Source organism: Puma concolor, chromosome D3 (assembly GCF_028749965.1).
Source record: "Puma concolor isolate L17-30 chromosome D3, mPumCon1.1.hap2, whole genome shotgun sequence".
In the NCBI taxonomy this organism is placed as follows: domain Eukaryota; kingdom Metazoa; phylum Chordata; class Mammalia; order Carnivora; family Felidae; genus Puma; species Puma concolor.
Genome location: NC_141678.1, coordinates 27,714,444 through 27,740,056, shown reverse-complemented (window position 1 = coordinate 27,740,056; position 25,613 = coordinate 27,714,444). Strand labels below are relative to the sequence as shown.

At 53.0% G+C, this 25,613-nt stretch overlaps 1 protein-coding gene across 6 annotated transcripts in view; it reads left to right on the top strand.

Annotated features, from left to right (window-relative positions):
* The first annotated feature begins 425 nt into the window (after positions 1-425).
* The window catches only part of TANGO2 (transport and golgi organization 2 homolog), a 36,351-nt gene continuing 11,163 nt past the window's right edge, over positions 426-25,613 (top strand). For 2 of the 6 annotated variants that reach the window (XM_025933259.2, XM_086682230.1), the window contains exons 1-3: positions 12,540-12,636; positions 21,152-21,240; positions 25,022-25,141. In XM_025933259.2, the coding sequence (XP_025789044.1) occupies positions 12,581-12,636; positions 21,152-21,240; positions 25,022-25,141 (265 nt within the window). In that variant the 5' untranslated portion in view covers positions 12,540-12,580. Of the gene's footprint in view, positions 471-514; positions 810-12,539; positions 12,637-15,945; positions 19,608-21,145; positions 21,241-24,963; positions 25,142-25,613 lie in introns of those variants that run through there. The other 4 variants (XM_086682233.1, XM_086682231.1, XM_086682232.1 and 1 more) reach the window with 4 other exon arrangements.

Here is a 25,613-nt window from a genome sequence, read left to right as displayed (position 1 = left end):
GTCCAGAGCCACGAACCCGCCTGAGGGGTGGGTCCGGAAGTGGGCATCCTCCTATAGCTTCCAGCGAAGGCCGCCAGGTAGGTAGGTGACCTACGGCCCCTGGAGCTCAGGCCGCGTCCCTAATGGGCCCCCGAAGGCATGCTCTCGGGCCGCTGCAAGTGGTGCGACCTCCTGAGGGCGTCCTCCAAGCTGGGGCGCCCGGAAGGCTGGGAAAGCCGCGGAGGCCCCGAGGCCACCACACGCCCACGCAGCCCGGAGGCTTGGCGCAGACCTGGGGGCGGGACGCCGGGAGGGCTGCAGACCCCGAACGACAGCGCGCGCAGCCAACGGTGGTCCGGGTCGCGGTATGTCGCCCCGCCCCTAACGGTGCAGCCCAATGGCGGGCGCTCAGAGGGCGGGGGGGCGGGGCCTGGGCAGCAGCGGCGGCGGCGCGCGGGCGCGGCACCCGGAAGTCTGTGGCGGCGGAGGCGGTGAGTGCGTGGCTGGCGGCCCGGGCCTGCGGACTCCGCTCCCTGCAGGGCCGGCCCGGGATCGGGGGCGCGGGGCTCCGGGGGCGCCGGTAGGGAGGAGAGGGGCGGGGCCTCACCTCCCCGCCCTGCCTGTTTCCCCTTCCCGAGGCGTGGAATGGAAATCCAACGCCGGGTCCTGAGAGACTAAACCGAGCCGGAGGAAGCGCCCCATGTGTTACTGGAAGGCGTTTCTAGTGATCCCCGCCAGAATGGGAAGCCGGGTCCACTGGCAAGGCAGGGCCGGTCTCGCTGCAGGGAAGCAGAGACTGGCTGGGCTGGGAGCTGCGTGGTCGCTGCAGGGTGGGTGGGCTACGCCCTCAGACAGCTCTGAAGCCCTGAGTCACGGTGCCACCTCCATGTGGCCTGCTGCGGGGCAGCCAGGTGACAGCTGATGTATGTCTGAGTAGGCAGCAAGTGCTGGGTCATCCCTGCGCTTGGACACGCCTTTTCTGGGGTGGAGGAGTTGGTCAGACCATCTCCCAGGGCTTCGGGGGTGGGGGCTGGGCAGGGCTGCACCCAGGGCAGGGGCTAGCCCTGGTGCTGGGCTTTCAGACGCCCTTCCCTGACTGCAGCGTGTCAGGTGCTTCATGGCCTACCCCTGGGCCACAGCTTTAGACAGAGTCTTCTGCCCTTGGACCAATCCCTGAGCCTCAGCCCTTTTCCTCCAGCAGGGATATCACATGCTGGGCTCAGGCCTGGCCTGGCGTCCTGCTCCTGACCTGCTGACTGCTGTTTTGCTGCTGCTGTTTTGCTGCTGCTGTTTAGGCTCAGAGCTTTCTTCCGTGAGGCAGATGTGATGTGATGACAGCTATAAGGGGTGCCTACAGCTGGTAGCACTTTGGAATGCTTTCTCAAACTTGCTTGTTAATCCTCTGGGCAACTTTTTTGGGCAAATCTTCATTGATTGGATGTTGTCCACAGCGAAGAAAACTCAGGCTGAGGGGCAGATGGTGTTTCCAAGGTCACGCAGAGCCAGAGCCAGGTTCCAGTGCCTCTGTTCCACCTGGGCCACTGTCTCAGGATCCTGCTTGCTTTGGGTGACCTGTCTGGTGGCCTGGAGGCAGGAGGACACAGTAGAGCCTCTGTCCCCTCCTCTCCAGGATCATAGTGCTCCTGTGTGGTGGGTGGGCTACCCTGGTGCCCCCGCCCCCCTTATCTGGCCTTTGATCATTAGCCCCATTCCTGTGGCTTCATGATACTGGCGTGTCCACAGACTGCAGGCCACTCTGACTGGGTTGCTGCCACTGCCTGCTTGGATATGTGGTGACAACAGCCTTCCCTGAATGAAGGAAACTGGCCATCAGCTCTGCCCTGGCTGCCCAGTCCCTGAGCTGTTGTTACTGCTCTATGCTTCTTTTGTGACCTCATTTTGTGGGCTTTTAGTTATGTTTCACTGTGGATGTAATTGTGCAATGTCTTGGGGTCTCGTTCTTGTGTCTGGCTTCTGCACCAGAGGGCGAGCTCTCTGAAGGCATCCTTGGTGCCTGCGCATGGAGGCTATTTCTCAGCCTGCTAATTCTGAGGATTTCTGTGGAGAAGTGAGGGGCCTCCAGAGTATGTCTGGAGTTAAATGGCCTATGGCAGAGAGGCTGGAAGGGCTTTTAGAAGTGGTGCCACATTTGTCATTGACACACCAGATGTGTGAGAACTGAGTCCATCCTTTGGTGACATGTCTGTTCGTGAGGGCAGCACCATGGAATCTGTTGGTCCAGACCATGGGGGTTGGGTGATGGGTTCCATGAAAACAAGGTTGCCTCAGGACACTGAGCTGCCTTTCCAGGTTATCAGTGCAGCCTTTTTTTTTTTTTTTTTTTTTTTTTTAATCTCTCTCAACTTTTCTTTTTTAGATTTGCAAAAATGATGTATATACACTTAAAAGTAAAAAGAGCCGTCCACCATCTCTTGGTGGCTACTGACACTCAGGGTACATGTGTGAAAGATTTCAGGACCACACTAATTTTAAGTGCTTGCTTTCACCCTCTTTTGATCTTTTGAGGGGTTAGTGGGAATACTCCTTTGTCCTTTATTAAGCATGGGGGCAGTGGGGCCACTGTGAGGCTGGGCTGGCCCCTGGCTTGTGGGGAAGCCAGGATGGGTTAAGGTACAGGGGCTGTCTTGTGTCCAGGGCTTTCTGTAATATTCATTGTTCCCCTCATGTGTGTCACTCCTTTGAAATGCAGGGACAGTGACACTTGGTGTGGGGTTGAATTAGTGCTCCCTAAGCATCGTGGAGATCTTAGGAGAGAGTATCCCTGTGGAAAATTTGTCACGGTGAAATGCCACTCAACCAGAACGACAAAGCATAGATTGTAGAGTCTCAGTTGCTGAGCTGGGCTGGCGTGCTGGTGGCGGGGGGGGGGGGGGGGGGGGGGGGGGGGTGGCATGTTGCAGTGGGCCGCTGCTCAGAATATTTACAGACGTCAGGGCTTTCTCAGCCAAGGCCCCCAGAACAGCAACACTGTGTTCCCATGTGTGTTTACCTCCTCTGCTGGCAGCTGCTGGGAAGACATTACGCATCATGCGAAAAGAGCAGTGGATGCTTTCCAGCTCTGGCCCTGGGGGCTGCCACAGTGATAGCCTGGGCCGCATGGGGCGAGGATGAGGTGTCTGGCTCCTCAGCCCTGCCATGTGAAGCCAGAGGGCCCCTGTCCTCTGCATGCTCTAAAGAAAAACAGTCAGGCTGTCTAGCCTTAAAAATTATCCCAAAACGTGTAAAGTGCTTGGCAGAGTGAAATGGGGCTGCAGATTCTTGGGTCCAGGTAACCTCTGTGCAAAGCCTTAACGTATGCAGCCAGCCTGGTAGGAGATTGATGTGACGTGAATCGGAAGCCTCAGTTTTCTGAGTGTCTAGGCCCCCTCGGCTCTGTTGAGGCCAGAATACCTTCCCATTCATTCATGTGCATTCCTGTCATCCTTTGCTGCATTCTGGCCTAGCATGTCGTCCAGAGGCCTGTTGGCTTTTTTTTTTTTTTTTTTTTAACATTTGTTTATTTTTGAGACAGAGAGAGACAGAGCATGAACGGGGGAGGGTCAGAGAGAGAGGGAGACACAGAATCCGAAACAGGCTCCAGGCTCCGAGCTGTCAGCACAGAGCCCGACGCGGGGCTCGAACTCACGGACCGCGAGATCATGACCTGAGCCGAAGTCGGCTGCCTAACCGACTGAGCCACCCAGGCGCCCCCCTGTTGGCCTTTTTAATTGACAAAGGAAAGTGATCCCACGGAGGGCTTAGGCTCCCCTCCTCTGGCACCCCGGTTGTCAGGTGTGGCTTTGCTTTCTGCTCAGGTGGGTTGTGTGTCATGCGGAACTCACAGCAGCTCAGCTGCAATGGGTCCTGCTTTGAAGGGTTTGAGCCAGGGCCAGGTCCACTCTTGCCCAGTCTCTCATAAACAAACAGCCTCTTCTTCAGCCTTTCCGGAATTCCTCCCCACGCCAGCCTGCCTGTAAGAGTGCATATGCTTTAAATGAGCACCTCCATGGGTTGTACAGTGGGCCCAGCCATACCATTAGCATCCATGTCAAGAAGCTATGCCAGTACCCCAATGTCCCCTGTGTCCCCTCTTGTCCCCCAGACCAGGTGGCCCTGTCCTGACTTCTGTCCTAATGGATGAGTCTTATTTCTGGTTTCTGTACAAGTGCTGAGCAGTGTGCTGTCTGCCATGGGGCTCGCTTGTGTCACTTCCTGGACACTGGCACACGCACAGTGCCAGGTGTGGTGAGCAGGGGTGGGGCATGGCCCAGCACAATTTGTTAGAGTTTTAGAAAATTCAGTGACTAGCCAAGAGGGAGACTTGTCCTCCAGACAGATACCAGAGCATGTGCCAAAGCTGAGAGGCCTCATGAATGACAGGGCCCTGCAGAGACCTGGGACTGGGTGTCTGGGTATGGCTGAGGTAGGAAGCCCAGCATGGACCGGATGGACGCCCAGTAGCTGGGAGGCAAGGGGGTCCATACCGCACAGCACCCACCAGAGCAGACCACAGGCTGACCTGAGAACTAAGCCAAAATACAACCACACAAGGAAGCCCAGGGAAACGGGCTCTAACTTGGGGACAGGGAGGGTTGCTGCTCTGTAGTAGGAGTGGGAAAACTTGTGGTAAAGTAACACACTGTTTCCGATAGGCAGTGCCACAGGCAAGGCTATGAGGCAGGGCAGTATGGGGAGAAAATATTTGCAGCTCCTGGAGTAGACAGGTTGTGAGCCTGCCCACACCACGTGTACCTCACTACAGATTGCGCAATAAAAGCCCAGGATCCTGTACCCAAATTGGTGATTTGTGGACAAAGGCGTGCAGGTGGCTGTAAGATGCACAACCCCTGGGATTTGCAGGGAAACCATGGTGAGGGTGTTTCCTGCCACCCTGAGGAGGGCTGCCATGGCAGGTTGTGGTGCTGGTCAGGACACTCCCCTTGCACAGCAGATGGTACCTGTGCCGGATATTTGGAGGGAGTTGGGCTCACCTAAGAGCATCATCCTCTCACTGGCCATTCTGCCTCCTGGGTCTCTGTACCCTCTTCAACCCATTTGCAGAGCATGTGCACACGGCTCCCCTGTGGCATTCTGCAGGGGGTAGAAACTTGATGGGACCGAAACACCGGGCAGAGCCAAGAGGTAGAGTGAAGGCACATGTCCCCTGGGAAAGCTGTGCAGCAGCTAGCAGGCTGGGGGTTATTGCCCCTCGGTGAGGACAGGTCTGCACGGCCAGTCAGCAGGAAGACAGGACGTCAGGGTAACCCCACAATGCACACCCATACTTTGCTGAGAAAGATCTGGAAGCATATAGCTGACCAGATATGGGGCTCTTGTAGAATGTGTATGCTTGGAAACTTTCCAGATGAGAGTGTGCTCCTGGGTAACCTGGCTGTGGGAACCACAATCATAGACTCCGCTGGTCCATGGGAGCTGCTGGTTGTGGCTGCAGGGGTCATGGAGCCTTGGGCTGGGGATGGATGAGAGGGCAGCAGATGTAGGAGGACAGGTGGGACAGGAGGAAGGGAAGGGAGCAAGCCTTGGTGCAAACGCTGGAGGAGAGGATGCTGGTCGGTGTGGGGTGAGTGGCTGGCACAGTCAGTGTGTGATGCCCATTAGCCCCCAGGCAGTGTGGGACTGGCGGCTGTGTGGCATCAGGAATACATAAGAGGGAGATGGGCGACCCAGCAGTACTGAGGTCTGTCCCATCCCCGTGCCAGGTCCTTCCCCGTCTGGGCTGGCAGTGACAGTGAGGTCCTATCAATGTGGCCCTAGGCCCCTCTTGCCTACTCTCCCAGTGAGCCTCCATGAGGTTGCTGACCTGCCCTCCCTGGCCAGGGAAATAGATCTTCACCATTGGTCAGTCCAGGTGCCAGACCTTGTCCCCACATAGCCCTCACCTGAGCCATTGCAGCCGTCACTACATCTCTTGGCATGTGGCCCTGGCCCATCTTTGGCCAGGCTATCTGCCTGCCTGCTTGAGTTGTTTTCTTGTCATGCTCTTGTTAGATGCCACGTGGAGTGAGGTTTGGGGCTTGACTCAACTGAGGAGCCTGGTTCTTCTGAAAGAGGGAGTTTACCTGGCTGAACTTGGCCATTAGGATAGTGCTGTTGGTTTCCCTGGGAGGCAGGGGAGGAAGAAAGAGGCCTCAGCTGGAGAAGGCAGGTTTCAGAGGCAGCAGGTGAGCAGGCAGAATGGAGCATGCAGAGAACTCTCGAAAGCCTTATCAGCAGATGGGCTGGGAGTGCCTGGAAAGCTTCCGTGCTTTGCAGCCAGCACCGTGTGCTAAGAATAACTGGTGCCGAACTCATGACCCATTCTTCCGGTTTTGCAGAATTCTCAAGTGGTTAGGGCAGAGGAAAGCAGGAGTTATGACCTGGGAAGACTTCCTCTAGGTTTTTCAGAGAGAAAGGGGAAGCCCTTGGCTTTGGTTTGAAGTAAACTTGCTTTTGCCTCATACCTCGTAGGTCCTTCAGGCTGGGGCTCAGGTGTGCTGAGGGGCTCCAGGGGTGTGCAGAGAGCGCAGGCCTGTGCTGCACAGGTGCTTACCTTGGATCCGCCCAGGCTCCCAGTGGAAGACGGGGCAGAGGTGCATCCGCAGGCTGTCACCCCAGGGGACATGGTGCTTCCTTCCACAGGGCTGTTTCTAGGCAGGCCAAGGACACAGCAGGAGGCCGAGGCTGAATGGGTAGGTGTGAGGCGGGCGGTGGGTGTGCTGCTCTCAGTACAGCCTCATGCGCCTGCTTGGCCTGAGTCACAGTCCCTGGGCTGGGGGCCTTTGTCGGATGGCATTAGAGAACGTACTTCCAGAGCTGCAGCCTTTCTGTTTGCTGCAGGACTTTATGCTGAGCCCTATTTAATGCCAGAAAAGTCCTGGGTAGTTTTGTACAACAGAGTTGTCTTAGCCATGCTCACAGATTTTTATGTGAAATCTTGGTTATGACAAAGATTGCCTGGTTGCTGTGTGCAGTGAGGAGAGTCTGTGTGAGCTGTGGAATGTGGCGTCGCTAGGAACCCGTGGTGAGGATGCTCCAGAGGCATGGAGCTTGAGCACTGACTGCTGATGCCACCTCCTCGCCAGTGGGGCCCAGCCCCGTGGTTTTCTTTACAGAACAGTCCAGGCCATAGTAAGTGTCTCTTCCAGTGCACACAATTAGCATGAAATGATTTGTTCCCACCCCCGCCAGCCACTGTGCCATGCAGGTATCTTGGACACTTGTCAGGACAGTTGGCCACCTGACAAGCTTCACTCTCTAGCCCCATTGCTCATGTGGCTTCCCCTGCACGGCCTGGGCCACTGTCTGGGATCTTCCATCCCTGTGGGCAGCTCTGAGGCCCGGCTGTACCCTTGAGTGAGACAGCAGCCCCAGTGGGACCGTGTGTGGACATGGTGACTTTTTTTGTCACCGATCACTAGCTTTCCCAGGGGCTTCTCAGGCCCTGGGGTGGGTCGACCACTGGGAGAATGGTGAGGCCACCAGGGCCACTGCAGTGGGCATGCCGGTTTCTGAACATTTCTGTGATGTGGCTGGGTGGAGGGGGTTGTGGATGTGCCAGGGCAGTGGGGATGTGCAGTGCTGGAGGTGTCTGGCCTTCTGGGGGCCTTCCTGGGAACATGTGCAGGGTCAGGAGGCCCACTTGATTCCAGCACCCCACATGTGCCTTCTCCTTCCCTCTGAGTACAGCATCAGATGGCTACCCCAAGGTTGCCAAGGCACATGGGCAAGGCTCCTAATCGGATCCCCCCAGCACCTTCCTGCCTGTCTCTTCCTCCAGCTGTGGGCTGGCCCTGGCTCTCTGGGGTGAGCCTTGGCTTATGGGCTTCCATGGGCATCCAGATACTCCATGAAGTCTTGGGCTTGCATGCCTCATAGAGGTGGGGACCAGTGGGGTGAGGATGTCATTGAGCCCAGGCATGCTTCTGCCCAGGACACCACCCTCCCTTACACATTTTACCAGCTCTGGTGTCCTTTGAGGGTAAGCTCCCCAAAACAAGCAGAGAAACCACCTAGCATGGATGAGCCCCAGCCCCACCTGGCATGGTGGGGTCTATTGAAGCCCTTCCCCCTCCCTTTCCCACGGTGCCAGCCTCAGAACTGTGGGAAGTGGAGAGCAGTGTTTTCTTAGTGTCCCAAGCTGCCAGGCAGGCATACAGCAACGGGGGCAGGATACTGTTTGCCACTGTTGGCGGTTCCAGCCTCCCACCTATCCTGTGTTCAGCCCGTGGTGGCTGTCTCCAGAGCTTGCTCTGGGAGCCCGGAAAGTCAGCCCTGAAGGTGGCCCAACAAACAGAGTGTCAGGTAGCATTTCATCAGGGCCTGGGTGGGGGCGTGCTGGGAAAAGGGCCTTGCACCCATGGGACCTGCCCAGGTGAAGGAGGGTGCTGGCATGGTGGGAAGTGAAGCCGCGAAGGGGTGGGGCCGGTGGGCAGCGGGCCTGGCTTGAGTGGGGGGTGAGGGATTGGAGAGAAAGGCAGTTCCTGATGGTCCCCTCCCCAGGGGCTGGCTTTCCTCTGGTCCTTCCCTCCCAATGACCACGTCTTCATCGAGGCCGCAGCCCTGGGCTTTGTGCCCACAACTCTGGCGCCAGGCTGCCTGGAGACTCATCAGTGGCCTTTCCTCCAACCTCAGAGTCCTCCCCACTACCGCTGTCTGGAGGGCTGGTCTGCCACCCACACAGGCTGGCTAGGATGGTGAGGTCCTACAGCCAAGTTGGAGGGCTCTGCTTCTGGCTTGTGAGGTTCAGTAGCCAGAGCTGCTCCCGGCCAATGGCCTTGCTCAGTAACTGGGCACACAGCCCAGAGAGGTGCACAGCAGGCCAAGGCCAACATGATGACCTCTTCTGACAACCCAGAGCTGCATGTCCCTGGTGGGGCAGCATGTCCCTGGGGGAGCAGCCCTCAGAACAGCCCTCTGTCTTGGGGCTTCGGGTAGGTGGGATTTCAGAAGTGATGGGCTGGCAGGGTTTCCCCCACTGACCATGGTTGGTCTGGTTGCCATAGACAGTGCCAGTTGGCCTCCTTACCAGGAGAATTCTCATTTGTGGGAGAGACCAGCTCCTTGGGGGTGAGAAGGCCTACGTCTTCGGTGCTGGGCTATAGCCATGTGGCAGGTGGGACACTTAGGGCCCCAGGAGGTGCCACATGCTTCCTACCTCCCTGTACTGCGTTCTGGACAAGTTGGTCTGTCTCATTAGCTGTGTCTAATCTGCTAATTTAGAACCCACCGCTGAGGTGTTGTGTTTTTTTTTTTAAGTTTATTTATTTTGAGAGAGAGAGAGAGAGAGAGAGACAGAGAGCGCACAGGGGAGGGACAGAAAGAGGGAGAGAGAGAATCCCAAGCAGGCTCTGCGCTGTCAGCACAGAGCCCGATGAGGGGCTTAAACTCACAAATGGTGAGATCATGCCCTGAGCCAAAGTCAAGAGTTAGGCACTTAACCGACTGAGCCACCCGGGTGCCCCCATTGCTGAGTTTTAATTCATGGTTACTATAGCTTCTGATTCTCAAAGTCCTCTCCAGTGCTTTGTGAACCTCCTGATTTACTCTGTCTCATGTACTTTTGCTGCAAATATTCTCAAGCTTTTTCTGCAGTCAGAGCATGGTTGGTTTACTAGACATGTGGGGATCACTTTCTGCTGGCTCTTACTTATGGTGCTTTGTTTCATTATGTGGTTCTTTCTGACTGTCCTTCTCTTTGTCCTTGAAATGATTTGTGAGCCTTCTTGGAGGTCTAGCGTGAAGATGAGAACTTTGGCTTGCCAGGTGCCTGAGGGCACTTACCCATGCAGGAGCCACTCAAACTAAGTCTTGGCATGAGGATCCCTGGACCCCCAGTGCGGACTGGCTGTGCTCATGTGGCTTCTCAGGGATTCTCTCCACTTCTGTGTGCTGTCCCTGTGGCCCCTTGGGGTGGCGGTGGATATAGTCCATCCTTACCCTAGGAGCATTGCCTTTCAGGGGCCCAGCTTCACCCTGACGGGGTGGAGGGGGGGGGTGGGTTTCCTACTTCATTACCATCTTGGGGCAGCCCTGGGCCTTGTCTTTGGTCTCACTTAGCTCCGTGGTCACCAGAGTCTGGTTTGCCCAGATGGACCAGTGCCTCAGGACAGGAATCATAGCCAGGGTACTCTGCTTTCTTTCCTCTCTGGGTCTTCATGTTCTCTGAGATATTGCCTAAATCCTGCATGACTTTGTTAGTTCTTGGCTGCTTTTAAGATTTTTGCATATTGTTTTAAGCATTTTGAGTTGTTTTTGCTACAAGGGTCAGTCCCAACAGCCTGCCCACCAGTATTATATCAGGTGACCCTAGGATGATGGCCCTAGTGGGCACTACCAGGGCACCCAGGGGTGGGAACCCAGACTGCTCCTGTCAACTCGGGGCCCTCTTCCACATCAGGCACTGCCTTTGGCTCTGTCCTGTGGGGGCCAGTGGCCAGCAGCCCATCTCACATAGCTGTTCATCTCCCAGCATCCTGCACTTCTGCAGTGGCACTGGTCACCATGGTGACGTCTCACCTGCACAGCCAAGGGCTTTGCTGAAGATAGGGATTGTTCCCCTGAGGCATCACCAATGTTCGTACCTTTGGGGACAGGGAGGAACTTGGGGCTGAGTTGTGGGGGTCCCTCGAGGGCCTGTGGGAGCCAGTGGTGGCTAGCAGAGTGGATCCTTTCTCCCTGACTCCCTCCCCTCACTTCCCATCCCTGCCAGACCAGTAAGCAGAAATGAATGGAGAGGTAGGGACATGGTGTCATCCACACGAAGACCTACAGGTGGCTCTGAGCTGTGGTTGTGTCCATAGTGCCAGCCTCAGGCTTTGGCCCCTCCTTGGCTGTTCTGTGTTCTGTCACCAGCTCCCTTGCCACCTGTCCACCCACCCTCCCACTCTTGGGTGCTGCCACAGCTTCGATGGCAGGATTGGTGTGGTGGGAACTTCCTTCTGTGAGTCCTGAAACAGAAAATGTTTTACTTCACAGACCCAAGAACTGGGAGCAATTGCATGGGCATCAGAGAGGGGCTCTAAGCTCTCTTCAGTTCCTACCCACCCCCACGGCTGGGGTAGGCTTCTCTTGGAACTGTTGTGTATGGATGGAAGGGACCCTAGCTTGGGGCAGTGAGCTGGAGCCATCCTTGGCCTACTCCTGCTGCTCCCACGCCTGGGGGGCGGACTGTGCCTGTGTCCCTCACAGCAGGCTGGTCCCCTCCCCTGTGTGGCTGCTCCAAGGCTTGGGGGCAGAGGGGCAGGAGAGGCAGAGTGTTCATGGTTTGTGTTGAAACCTGGAGCGAGGATGGGCAGTGTCTGGGCATCTCATTCCACCTTCTCTATGAGCTGGGGACCAACTCATAGACCTTCTTTACAGGTGTGATCCCTCTCCCACCCAGGGCAGAGCCCAGACCTTGCTCTAGTAGGCACTGTGTGCTTAATACTCTTGGGGGACAGGCTACTGCACAGACCCTCCCCAATCCTAGGGCACCCGAGGCTAACGTGCTTGGAGCTCAGTTGCCTCCTCTAGACACACACATGCATACAGTCACACACACACATGCAGACGTGCAGAAGCACACATACACAGACATGCCCTTATACTTACACTTGTGCACAGACCTTCAGGCCTCACATACATGCACGTACTTGCCCGTGAGGTTCTTTTGGGGCATCTTTTTGGTCAGGGCATCTATGCAGCCTCTTTGCTATCCATTTCATGGCTGTAGGAGCTGGCTCTGCCCTGGAGTGGTGTCCTGGCTCATGCACGCATACAGGACTAGAGACCCTCAAAGTCGCCTCATCCCAGGTTCAGTGGCCTCAGGATCTCATCTCTGTTCTCAACTTCGTTTGGGAAAAGACCTGCTGGTGCTAGAGGTCCCCAGGCACAGGGCCTGTGTGTGCAAAGGTATGCACTGAGTCCCCACTCCCCAGCACCTGGATGCATGTCCATATCACCAGCACATGTGCTTTGCCTCTTGTCTGCACCTGCTTACATGGGGTGTGCAGGGTCCTCTGGGTCCTCTGGGGCCCCTGGCTCTGTATGTGCTGTCATGAGGGCATGTGCTGAGGGCCTGCTGTGGTCACTGCTGCAGAGCATCCCCAGGCCGGTTAGATATGATACAGCCCTGCCTTGAGGGGCTGGGGGGCTGGAATTGGTGCCATTTCCAGGGGCTAGGATGGATCAATCTGGGTGGTGGGCATGGAGCAAACCACAAAGCCACTCAGGTGTGGTGTGGGAGGGTACCCACCTGCTGCCCCCGTCTCCCCACCCCCCACACACATGGTTCTTGTTCTTGCTGCCATGGCCACTCTCCTGTGGTGTGTCAAGGGCCAGTGAGCATTGTAGGCATCAGGGGACAGTCTGGCCTGTGCTGATATGTGTGAACATTTAAGGAGATGGTTATGTAGTGCTGGTGAGTGTCACAGTGTCTGGCACGTGGTTCTGCCATGTCGGTGAGGGTCAGGGATATCACAGAGGTGGTTCTGTTCTGGGCCAGGGAGCATTGCAGATTCGGGAGGGGGCAGTGTTCTGTTGTCTCCATTTACTCAATGCATTTTTTTTTCCTTTTTTCACAGACTGTGTGGCCCCGTGTGAACAAAGCTGCTCTCAGGGACCCATGTGCATCATCTTCTTTAAGTTTGATCCTCGCCCTGTTTCCAAAAATGCTTACAGGTAACCCCCTTGCTCTGTGTCTGCTGTCCTCTGTTTGGCATAGTGCCTGGGTAGGGACTGGCTCTACAGCCTGGGCCTGTCCTGTCCAACAGTGGTCACTCAGTGTGGGGCACAGCAGAGAATACCCCTTGCTGGTAGGAGCTCTGAACTGACGTGCAGAGGTGCTGAGACTTTGCTAACAGTCACTGTGCAGGTAGGACAGAGGAGCAATGGGGGCCAGGTGGGAGTGCAGTTCTGTGGTCTCTGTAGGGGCACCAGGGGCAACAGAGCTGGCAAGATGACGACTAAGAGCCCAGTTTGGACTGGCTGGTCTGTGTTGCCAGTGGGAAGTGTGGGTGCTGGTGCTAACACGTAGGGTCTGTCAGTCCTGAGCTGGGGAATGAGGATGGGGGGCGGGGAAAGCTGGGGGACCAGCAGAGGAGGTGGGGAACTGAGGCCAGAGAGGGGCGAGATGTGATCCAGTTCTCCCTGCTCCTCCCCATGACCCTGGGCTCTGGATGGTGCCTCTCCATCTCCCAGGTCACCCCAGTGGGAATCCATCCAAGTTTATCCAGGCTGAGGCTGAGAGGTAGCCTACAGCCAAAAGTGACATTCAAAACTGATCACTAGTACAATTGCCTGGGAAGTGTTCATTGTTTTAAAATCTGTACCAGGAATTATTTGAACGATTTTGACTAACTTCTCAGATTTGAGTCACCATGCAGAATTACACAGACACCATGCTGCCTAACTGTGCTGAATGAAACTCATTCCAGGCCAGGGGCTGGGGAATGAAGAGTGTCCAGTGTTTCCTTCATGCAGAGGAGTGGACAGAGGGGCCAGGCCAGAGTCCTGGAGCTGACCCTGATTAGCCCCCAGCAGCATGAGCTGTATGAGTCAGGATGCAGTGGGTGGGATCCAGGTGCAGTGATTTAAGCAGGGAAGTGTAACAGACAGAATTATTAACTGTAACAGGATTGGAATACCCTGGGCAGAGCCCTGTCCTCGTCCCCAGGCTGAGATTCAGACCTTGCTGGGGGCACAGCCATGGCACACTAGATAACAAAGTAATCTCTGGGGTGCCACGGGCAGCAGAACTTGCTAGGAGTCTGCCCTCTAGGGTGCTGGCAACTGTTGCAAGAGGATGCTGGGGGAAGGCGCTGGCCACTGGGTGCATGCGGGAAGCCACAAGTGTATCCGGACTGATCTTAGGGAAGCCACACATGTTGCGGGAATGTCCCGAGGAAGCACATTGCATCCAGGAAAAGAAACCTCTCCACCTGCGGTGTCTCTCCAGTGCCCTCTACTGATAAAACCTAATATGATACTAGCCACAAAGTTCAGCTCCTTTATCATGAGGAGAAAATGAAGGGCAAATTTGGGTCTGAGACATAATAAATGGATAACTGACACAATCTACCCCCTTGCTACTGAGGTTTCATGTGTGCCCTTCTATGCTCACATGAACTCTTACACACTGATAAAATGACTCTCCTTCCACCTGACAAATGCAGAATTTCTCACACATTTTGATAGCAGTCTGACAGTTACTGAGTCTGTTGCTGGCTATATCATTACTTCTAGATTTAGGGGCAGCCTCACTAGATATGCTGTTTCCAAAGGTTACCTCCAATCTCCTGCAAGTGTGGGAGGAGGAAGGAGGTCTCTTGCTTTTGCTCAGGACCTGTGCATCACTGCTAAGACCTCTCCTCATAGTGATTCATGGGTTGTGATTCAAGATGGCCTCAGTGTTTCTTTCCAGTGTATTTCAAAGCTCTAAGCCAAAAACTATATATGCCACCTCTGGTGACTGACCAAATACACTTGGTGTTTTCCCTGTTGCGGGAGGGCAATAGGGGCTTCTGGTGGCTGGTCCTGTTCTTGCTGTGGGGCTGTCTGGCCCATGAGAATGGGTGGGCTGCAGGCCCTTGGTATCTGCGCTTCTGTACGTTTGTGATGTGAGAAAAGGACGGGAGGAGCAAGGAGGAGGCTGCCTCGGGAGGTACACTGCAGCAGGGCCAGGGAAGAGACACCTGGTGAGCCAAGCCTAGGCTCATCAGAGATTACAGAGGGGCTCCCGGTGCCTGCAGTGAAATGGGGAGCAGGCCAGGCTCTGGGGCCATCAGCGTGGTGGGGAGATCCTGGCTATGCAGTGCTGCCAGGAGCCATCTGGGCCAGCAGGGCCTGCCCCATTGCCCCTTACTTGGGCTCCCTCCTGCTTTAGCCATCCCTGTCCTGGCCTGGGATGCACCAGCCTCTGCCTGCCGCCTTAACATCCGCTGCTGTGTCTTCATCTTACACCCATCTACTAACTGGCAGAAATGGCAGTGTGTGCTGTTCTAACCATTTACAAGTGTCCAGCACAGTGGCATTAAACACATTGACATTATTGTGCAAGCATCCCCACCGTCCATCTCCAGAACTCTTCATTGTCCCCAGATGAAACTCTGTCTCCACTGAACACTAACTTTCCATTGTTCCCACCAGCTCCTAACAACCACAGTTCTAATTTCTGTCTCTATGACCTGGACTATTCTGGGGACCTCGTTAGTGGAATCATAATATTTTTTTGTGACTGGCTTGTTTGACGTGGCATAGTGTCCTCAAGGTCCATCCCTGGTGTAGTATTGTCAGAATCTCCTTCCTTCTTACGGGTGAGTAACAGCCCATTGTATGCATGGACTGTATTTTTATCCATTCATCCGTTGATGGACACTTGGACTATTTTCACTTCTTGGCTGTAATGCTGCCGTGAAGATGAGCATTCAAGTGTCTGTTCGAGTCCTGCTTTCCATTTTTTTTGTGTATGTACCCAGAAGCAGAATTGCTGGATCATATGGCAAGTCTGTATTTGACTTTCTGAAGAACTGCCAAATTGATTACCTCAAGTATCTTTGATGGCCATGCAATAGGCTTCCCAAGCCATGTCAGCCCGTGTCCTGTTTGGTGGCAGAGTTATGTCTTCACAGTGTGTCATCATTGAGTGCTGTCCAGACCAAGTCCTTTTGCGCCAAGCCAGACAAGCCAGGTGCTAGTGCCACCATCCGCTTGGACTCTACTGCCCATAAAGCTGGTACACAGGGCTGGGACCCATTGAAGACCCTGTGCTCCATGTGCTCTCTTGGGCACCCTCAATGTCATCACGTGTTCAGTAGCCTCTTGACCCTCAGTGTAATGGGAAGTACCTGTTTTTATTTGTGGGTTAAGCTCATCCCTGAAGTCAGTGTTGCTCCAAGGTCAGATGATTGTAGAGGGGACTTTTTTTTTAAAATATTTATTTATTTATTTATTTTGAGAGAAAGTGTGCATGAGGGGGGAGAGAGAAGCAGGATCCGTGCTGTCAGTGCAGAGCCCAGCATGGGGCTCGATCTTATGAACTGGGAGATCATTACCTGAGCTGAAATCAGATGTTCAACTGACTGAGCCACTCAGGTGCCCCAAAGGGGACTTTCATAGCTGGAATGGTGGCCATCATTGCCATATAAAGTTGACCTTTAAACAACATGGATTTGAACTGTGTAGGTCTACTTACATGCAGATTTTTTAAAGTACAATACTGTAAATGTATTTTCTGTTCCTTATAATTATTTTTAAGATTCTTAATTGAAAAAAATTTTTTTAATGTTTATTTATTTTTGAGAGAGACAGAGCATGAGTGGGGGAGGAGCAGAGAGAGAGAGGGAGACACAGAATCCGAAACAGGCTCCAGGCTCTGAGCTGTCAGCACAGAGCCTGACGCGGAGCTTGAACTCACAAACTGTGAGATCATGACCTGAGCCAAAGTCCGATACTTAACCTACTGAGCCACCCAGGTGCCCTTAAGATTTTAATTTTTTTTTTTTTACAGTAATCTCTACACCCAATGTGGGACTCGAACTTATTACCCCTAGATCAAGAGTCGTGTGCTCCTTTATTTTAGGTAGCTTACTTTATACTAAGAATATGGTATGTAATACACATAGCATATAAAATATGTGTGAATCAACTGTTTACGTAATTGGTGAGGTTTGTGGTGAACAGTAGGCCAGTAGTAGTCAAGTTTTGGTGGAGTCGAAAGTTATATGTGGATTTTTGACTGTGCAGGGAGGGAAGTTGATGCCTCTAACCCCTGTGTTCAGCGGTCAACTGCATATATAAATATTAACTTAAACGTTTCCTCTCTGCCCTACAGGAAAGACTGAAACATCCTCACTTTTGATGCTGTGGGCAGTGTCATCCATGGCTCTGCCGTTGCCAGATGCTGATCTCATGGGAATGTGTTTTCTGGCTTCCCAGAAGTCAGTCTCTGGAAGACGAGCCTGTCCCTGTCATGCCCTCCTAGGACTGACCCAGTGATGTTGCCACTTTGCTGGCCTGTTGTGAAAGATGTGGCTCCTGAAGCATCTCTTCTTCTCTTGGGCCTCATTCAAGCACCATATCCTGTTTTCCCACAAGAGAAAGTGTGGCCCATTGCACAGCATGTATCTTGTGATCTGTCTGCCCAGATGTAGCAGTTATAGTCTGTTGCTGAGTGGCTCTCAGGGGGCCCGGGAAGGGAGGGGGGAGCCAGCGCAGCACGTGCTCAGGGAGTGAATGTGAGCATGGCACCTTCTGCAGAACATCTCCAGGCCTGATACTGGGCTGGGCCCTGGTGTCATGGATCCCATGGTCTACACCTCCCATCTGCCATGTCACTGCATCTCGCTGTTGGGGATGCCCATCCCTCCAGAGGTGGCAGCCGTCCCCATGTCAATTTCCACTGGTCCCTCCCCTCCAGGCACTTCCCTGGCATGACCCTCCAAGAGCCCTTGGGCCTTCCTGTCTGTCTTCTTGGTGCTGAGCTGGCCCTGGAAAGGTGGGCTCCTTGAGTGTCACTCTCTCCTGGGGTCACCCCTGGCATGGTGCATCATGACCCCTGCCCAGGGGTGTGATTCCCCTGGGTGGTCCCAGCCTCTGCCTTCCATGCCTGTTGTTACCTGCCACTTAGAACCTCCATTTTTTGGTGACAGTTACCCAGTGTGAGGATTGTCTGAGTGTCTGTTGGTTCTGCTTGTTTTTAATTTTAGTACCAATATCTGCAGCACTCCAGCAGGGAGCATAACAGATAAGAAATTATGTTAGCAGCCTATAAGATGCTGACTTAGAAGTTTTGTGTGGGCTGCAGCCTTGCCCCAGGGTCCCAAGTGACCTTACTCCATAGAGGCAGCTGTATTCCCATGGGATTCCAGTTATTTCCCTGATTGTAAAGGGGTATGTCCTCTTTCAAAAAAAAGTCATACCCTACAAGCTATACAAAGTAAAATGGGAGCTCCCATAACCCTTGTGGCAGGCTGATGGCCACCAAGATTTCTGCCCCTGCATACATACCTGTGTCATCTGTTCCCGTAGTTGTGTGTGGGACCATGGGGGTAAATGTGAAGGGATTTGGCCAATGTAATACAAGTCCCTAATCAGTTGACTTGGAGTTCATCAAACGAGAGCGATCCTGGATGGGTCTGACCCAGTCAGGAGAGCCCCCAAGTGGGACCAGGCCCCTCCTGAAGAGGTTAGCTGCCATGCTTGGTGGGGCCCATGGCTGGGAACCGGGGGTGGCCTCCAGGAGTTGAGTGTGACCCCAGCCAAGGATGGGAATTCTCCAGTAACCTCAGGAACGTAAGGAGGATGCCAAGCCTCAGTGAGACCCTGCCAGTTGGCACCTCGAGTGCCACTTCAGGGGGCCCTGAGCAGAGTACCCAGCACAGCCTGGCCTGCACTCCTGACTGCAGACTAAGATAAGAAGTAGGTGTTGCTCTAAGCCGCAATGTTTGGCAATTTGTTAGGCCACATAGAAAACCAGTACACTCCTGATCAGGTAACACCGTCCTGGCTATCACCTAACCACCATCTTTATCAAAATGTTTGTTTAGACTCCAGAGCTAATTCCCTTTATTGGCTCCAGACTGTAGGGGCTGCTGGGTGAGCTGTCACATCCTTCTGGGGGCTTCCATGTCACTGCTGGTGACATCACTAGGCCATGGGCCCATGCAACTGCTACCTGACACTAAACTGTCCCCAAATGGTGCACAGACTCACCCCCCGCCACCAGATGGTGCATAGGCCCACCCCAGATGGTATACTGACTCAGCTTCTAGAGGTGCACAACTCATCCCCCAGATGGTACACACCCCTCCCCCAGATGGTGCACTGACTCACCCCCCAGATGGTGTGTAGACTCTACCATCCCAGATGGTGCACAGACACCCCCCCTTCAAGATGGTGAGCCGACTCCATCATCCCAGATGGTGCACACTAACCCCAGATGATACACAGACTCATCCCCCCAGATGGTGTGTAGACTCACTCCCCCAGATAGTACGCAGACTTACCCCCTCAGGTGGGACACAGACCCACCTCTCAGATGGGGCACAGACCCACACCCAGGTGATGCACAGACATCCTCAGTAGCAGGGTGAGGAGTGCCCATTGGTGATGAATAATTAGCAGTTTCAGTTATTAGAACAAAACAAAGCCATGGGTGACTTGCTGTCCTCAGAGCCCCTGACTGTGGTTGGCCTGTGCCCTGCCCCTGGGTGCTATGGCACAGATAGACTTTTATTGGTATTGAAGTACCCAGAAGTGGTGAGTGAGGGAATACTTTCTCTTACTTGGAGCCTTGATGTGGGTACTCATCACACCCACATGTTTCCGAATTAGGTATTTAATGAAATCCCCAGCAAACCACTAGAAATTCAGCTAAATAGCGACTCTTGCAACAAAAATAACCTAGCAGTTAATATTTCTAGTTAATAACAAATGCATGTCACTGCTCCATGTTTAAAAATAGGAATTGAGAATCATAGGACAGAAGGTTCTGCTCAGTCAGCTTTTTTTTTTTTTTTTTTTCCCCTCAATTTTTCCTTTTCTGGAGACTTACGTAAGAATCAGAACCAGAAGCCAACATCACCAGTCTTAATTCAGGTTCTGCCTTCCTGGCCTCCCAGCCTCCTGGCCTCTGCAGCCCCCTCTCCCCACAGGTATCGGGATGAGTGAGCAGAGGAGGGGTGCTGGGTGTCTGAAGGAGAACACTGTTTCCTGACCACATGAAACAACCTCCACCCACAGGGGTTGGTGGGATGCCCGGCCCACAGAAGCAACCTGTGGGAGCAGTGCCAGCCAGGTCGGATCTGAAATTCAGTCCCAGAAGAAAGGGACAGAGTAGATGTGGCAGGAGGCAGGGGTCTGGGCCCAGCTGGCTTCTCCCTAAGGCTGACTGCCTCAGCCGGGGGCTGGGGTCTGGCATGTGGAGCTACAGAAGATTGTTCTATGGGTGGCTGGGGTTCGTATCAGGGACAGTGACCTCCCCCCCCGCAGGGGCCTATCCCTGAGACCTGGACCACTGTGTTGGGATAGAGAGCTATCGCAGGCCAGACAGGTGTCTTTAAGGTGGTGAGACTCCCAGGGCAGACCCAGAGGGTTTGATGGCCATCCATAGTCCTTGGCCATGTTGGTGCTTGTGGAGGTGCAGAGTTGGGTGCTCACCCTCTGTGCACAGGATGAAGGCACATCTGTGGTCCTGGGCTGTGGTGCCAGTGCCAGTTTCACTTTCAGTTTTATGAAGTTCTTTGTTAACTCACATTTCACCACAAGCAAATGTTCATAAAAATCTAAGATTAAAATCAAAAATTATTTTTGGAAACTTTTTAGGATCTGACCACATATTAACCCCAGCATGGCCACAGGCTGCCAAGCCATAGCTCCTGGCTCCACGTCCTCTGTGCACCTGCCCATGGTGTTCAGGACCCTTTGGCAGTCACTTCCTAGACCCAGAGGTCTCATGGATGTAGCAGGGGTGGACCCCTTCCATTCAGTCACTGTCTGTGGCCTTATTATATTTAAAATGGCAAAGCCGATTAGAAACTTTGTTTTCTCACCTTGAAACTAGAACTCTTTTGAAAACACGGACATCTTTTCTACTTGCCCACAAAATACTTGTTTGATTCATAATGCAAAAATCTAGAGAAACGCAGAAATCCTTACGTTATGCGCTTCCTTTCCCCAAACACCCCAGAACACAGGACAGCAGCTTCCAGAGTTCCTGCACTTGGCTGCCGGCTACACGCTTCCCCAGGGCCCTTCTGAGAGGCATGCTTACACTTCCAGGAAGTTCACGGGCTCACTGGGGGTGGCCTCAGGGGAAGGAACACATGGACAGAGGGGGAGTACCTCTGCCACCTGAGCACCTGGGACATGCTTGGTGCCAGCTGCTCAGAGCCCTCCCCCGCGCAGGCCCTGATCTTGTGGCCCTTTTTGGGTGGGTAGGAATATGCAGGGTGGGATGGGATACGTACCTTCACCCAGCATCTGCTTGTTTCTTTGGCAGGGCCCTGGGGCACAGTCTTGGCCAGAGGCTCCCTAGGAAACAGCCCTGTCTGGTGCCGTCACCTCTGCCTCCTGAGGGTTCCTGTCCTCGCTGGGACTTGCCTATGTTGCTACTGAGGCGAATTCTTTGTTAACAGGAGAAATAAAACATGGCTTTTCTGTTTTCCCCTGAGACCCTTAGTCATCCTTTCTCTTTCAGGCTCATCCTGGCAGCCAACAGGGATGAATTTTACCACAGACCATCCAAGTTAGCAGACTTCTGGGGGAACAACAATGAGGTCCTCAGTGGTGAGTTTTTCCTCTCAGGGGGATGGCCATAACATGGCAGAAAGTAGGCGCCCCCAAGTGGTTTTATCTGTTCCTGGTGCTGCTTCTGAGTATAAATGTGGAATGAGTAAGTGGACACTCATGGGGCAAGCTCCCAGTTTGGGGTCTGAGGCCAGCATTGGGGCAAGCAGCCCCAGAACTGTTTACCCAGCACTGTCCACATGGTTTCATGTGTTGTGGATTCCCACAAAAGTAGCTGGAAGGATCAGTTGGTTTTATTTGGATTCATCTTTTCACTGTGGGCATATGGTTGGGTTTGTATGAAATGCAGGTTCACTCGATCACTCTATGAAGCATCATAGTTGTGTGTGTGTGCTTGTATGACTGAGCTTATGCCTGCATGTTTTTGTTTTTTGTTTTTTGGTTTTTGTTTTTTAAATTTTTTAATGTTTTTTCATTTTTGAGAGAGAAAGAGTGTGTGTGTGCAAGTGGGATAGGGGCAGAGATTGAGGGAGACACAGAATTTGAAGCAGGCTCCAGGCTCCGAGCTGTCAGCACCGAGCCTGATATGAGGCTCAAACTCACAAACCACGAGATCATGACCTGAGCCGAGGTAGGACGCTTAACTGACTGAGCCACCCAGGTGCCCCACACCTGCACTCATTTCTGTTTACACACCAGCACCCCTTGCTCCAGAACTGGCCTGAATTTGGGGAGTAGAGGCTTGGTTGGGGCATATTCAGATGGGAACTGCCTGAGGAGTTGTCATGGAGGTAACTGTCATGTCTCCTGCCAGTCCAGGTGGCAGCCTCCCTGAGCCCCTTAGAGAGAGTGCAGTTCCTGCCCATGGGGCGGGCAGGGGTCTACTTAGAAAGATGTGGACAGGTGTTGGCCAGGCCAGGGGTCCATCTGTCTGTGAGCCAGGCATCAGGGAAGCACAAGAGAGCCTGGCAGAGCTGACAGGGATGCTCAGGTGCCCAGTGGGCTGAGTGGGTGGCCTCAGAGGCCTGGGGAAGCTGTGTGTGCCCTGCTTTGCCTGCGGTAGCTAAAAGCTCGACTGGGAGCACTTGGGTTGGCTCATTTGGTTAAGCATCCTACTCTTTGGTTCAGGTCATGATCTCACGGTTCATGAATTTGAGCCCTACAATGGGCTCATGGCTGACAACCCAAAGCCTGCTTGGGATTCTCTGTCTCTTTCTCTCTCTCAAAATAAGTAAATAAACATTTAAAAAAAAAAAACACACAACTTGAAAAGTTTTAAAAACCTTAAAAAATTTTTTAAAAGCTTGACTGTGGAACTTCCATGGAAGGCCTCCTGTGTAGACTGGTCAGGTGGTTGTGTGAGGAAAACCCTGCCCAGGCTGGATTGTCCTGGTGCCATGTGGGAGGACAGGAGTGGGGAGACTAAGGCAGGGCAGTGTTGTGGACAGGAAGTCTGGCAGGTGGTGGGGAAAGTTGTTGTGAGTCTGTGAAGGAGGCTCCACTCACTGAGTGCAAGAGGGAGAAGAGGCTGGGGTTCTGGACTGTGTCTTGGCCTCATCAGAAGCTGCACAGGAGACATGTGAACTGAGGGGTGGGCTGGGACTGGCAAGGAGACCCTTGTATGTAAGCTCTAGGCACCGCAGGACAGTAATCTGGGTGAAGGGGGTGGCTTGTGTGTGGGGTCCTCAGCTGGGCCAACCACGGCTCTCCCAGAAGTGAAGGGGCAGGCCTGAGGGGCTATGTGATGAGGTTCTGAGGGGAACCTGCGGGCCTGGCCAGTACCATGCTGGCCATTCCTGGGCTAGGATGGAATGGGAGGGGGTCATGGGGATAGGGCAGGCTGTGCATGTCGCTGTTGCAGGGCATGATTGGGAGGCTGTAGTGGGGCGGGGGGGGGGGGTGTGAGGGGGACAAGGCCCTGATGGCACTTTTTTTTAATGCTTATTTATTTATCTTGAGAGAGAGAAAGAGCACGTGCACGTGCGTATGGAAGGGGCAGAGAGAAAGGGAGAAAGAGAGTCCCAACCAGGCTCCAGGCTCAACATGGAACCCAACACGGGGCTGTATCTCACTACCCTGAGATCATGACCTGATCCGAAATCGAGATTCAGACGCTTAACCAACTGAGCCACTCAGGTGCCCCATCTTACATTTTTGTACATGGTGTGAGGTAGGGTTTGAGGTTCCTATCTCCTACTACATCTCCCCAGTTCTTCTAGTCTTATTTACTGAATAGATATTCTTTCACCTGTTGCATTCCTAGGGCAACTTGGTTGAACACATGTGTGTGGGTCTATTCTAGACTCTCTTATGTCCCATTGATCTGTTCCTCTGTCTTGATGCTGATGCCACACTGTCTTGATTACTGCAGCTTTTTAAGCAAGTTTTGAAATTAGGCAGGATTAAGTCCTCCGGCTTTGTTCTATCTCAGAACTTCTTTATCCATCCTGACTTCTTTGTGTATGCACATAAATTTTAGAGTCAGTGTAGTAATTTCTATAAAACAGAAAGCTTGCTGGAATTTGAATTTCAGTTTTGTTGACTCTTTTAGTCATTTGGAGAGAACTGTCATCTTACCAATATTGAGTCTTTGGTTGAAGAACAGGACATATTTTTCTCTCTTAATTAGAGCTGCTTGACTTCTCTCAGCGCTGCTCTGTGGTTTTTAGTCTTTAGGTGTTACACATTTTTCTTTAAATGTTTTCCTACTTTTTGGTTTGGTTTGGTTTAGTGCTATTGTAAATGGTATTAAATTTTCATTTTCTGATTTTGCTACTGTTTACTTACTAGTTCTCGTAGATTTTTAAAAATTAATTTATTATTATTTTTTTGTAATCTCTACACCCAAAGTAGAGCTTGAATTCAGGACCCTGAGATGAAGAGTCATAAGCTCTTCCAACTGAGCCAGCCAGGCGCCCCCTAGATATATCTATATCTATATCTATATCTATATCTATATCTATATCTATATCTATATCTATATCTATATTATATCTATATTATATCTATATCTATATCTATATCTATCTCTATATCATGTATATCTGTACATCTATATCTATATCTATCTATGTAAATATAAATATAAATTGTTTTTTGGTTGAGGGGGTAGATTCCTTTTGGATTTTGTTCATATGTTATCCTGCTGTCTATAAACAGACAGTTTTACTTCTTCCTTTCTGATCTTTATATTTCTTATTTCTTTTATTGTTATAACTTATTATTATAAAAATGACATTTTAATGACTTAGTTGCTTTTACCCCAATCTTCAACTAAAATGATCCTCTAGTCTAGTAAGATGCTTTCCTGTGGCTTTAAGGGCCTCACTGACCCTGTGGCGAGGCCCCTTGGAGTACTAACCATGGCCTGGGCCTATGGGGTGGGGATGAAGCTCACAGGTGGGCCTGGATATACCCCGGACTCCTAGTGAAGTACCCACCCTAAGGGCCTGTGTGTCCTACTGGGAGAGGACAGCCAGTGGCCCTGCACCTGATCCAGGGTGTGGGATTGGGGCATGGTGCTGTTTCTAGGACAGAGCTGGCACCGTGCTCCCAGCCCAATGCTGGTCCAGGCACCAGCATGCATTCTGCATGTGCCAGGTTTTACTGCAAGCTTTCAGGGACTCCTGTGGGCATCAGATGTCATCCTAGGGGGCAGGGTCTCTCTCATGTGCCCTGTGGGCTTTGGGGCTGTCTTGCAATGAGGAGTTCAAGCCCCTGTCCCATAGCTAGGACTGCTGGACTGATTATGTGTCTCCCTAGGACATAAGGACAGGGCCGTGGTAAGTGCTACTGGTGGTGACACCGTCATCTGTCACAGGACTTGACATGGAGGAAGGCAAGGAAGGAGGCACGTGGCTGGGCATTAGCACACGGGGGAAGCTGGCCGCGCTCACCAACTACCTGCAACCACGGCAGGACCGGGATGCCCGGGGCCGAGGTACCATGGGGCAGTGGTGGAGCGGGCAGGGCAGGGGGTGGGCTTTCCTTGGGCACATGTAGACGCCAGGAGGTAGAAGAAGGGGAAGAGGGGTGTTTCTGGTCCTAAGGCCCACTGGCTGCCATTACTGTGGGAACCACCTGCTGCCCGGCCCATGCAGCACCCACCTGCACAGATAGGGTTTGCCCCTCTCAGGGAACACTCTCCACACTTGTGCCCCAACCAAAGTGTCACTTCTGACTGTCGTCATTGTTCCCCACCTGTCAAATGTTTGCAGAGCAATACCCCCTTGGAAGACACACATTGTTCCCACGGAAGATTTTTTTCCCTCATGCTGTACTTCGTTAGGGGGTATAATTGAAGAAAAAAAAATTAAAACCCAACAAAAACAGAGTTCTTGATGCAGACCTCCTTAGCTGCTAGGTCAACGAGATATGGCTGGCATGGTGGTGTTTAGCTCGTACCAGCCCCA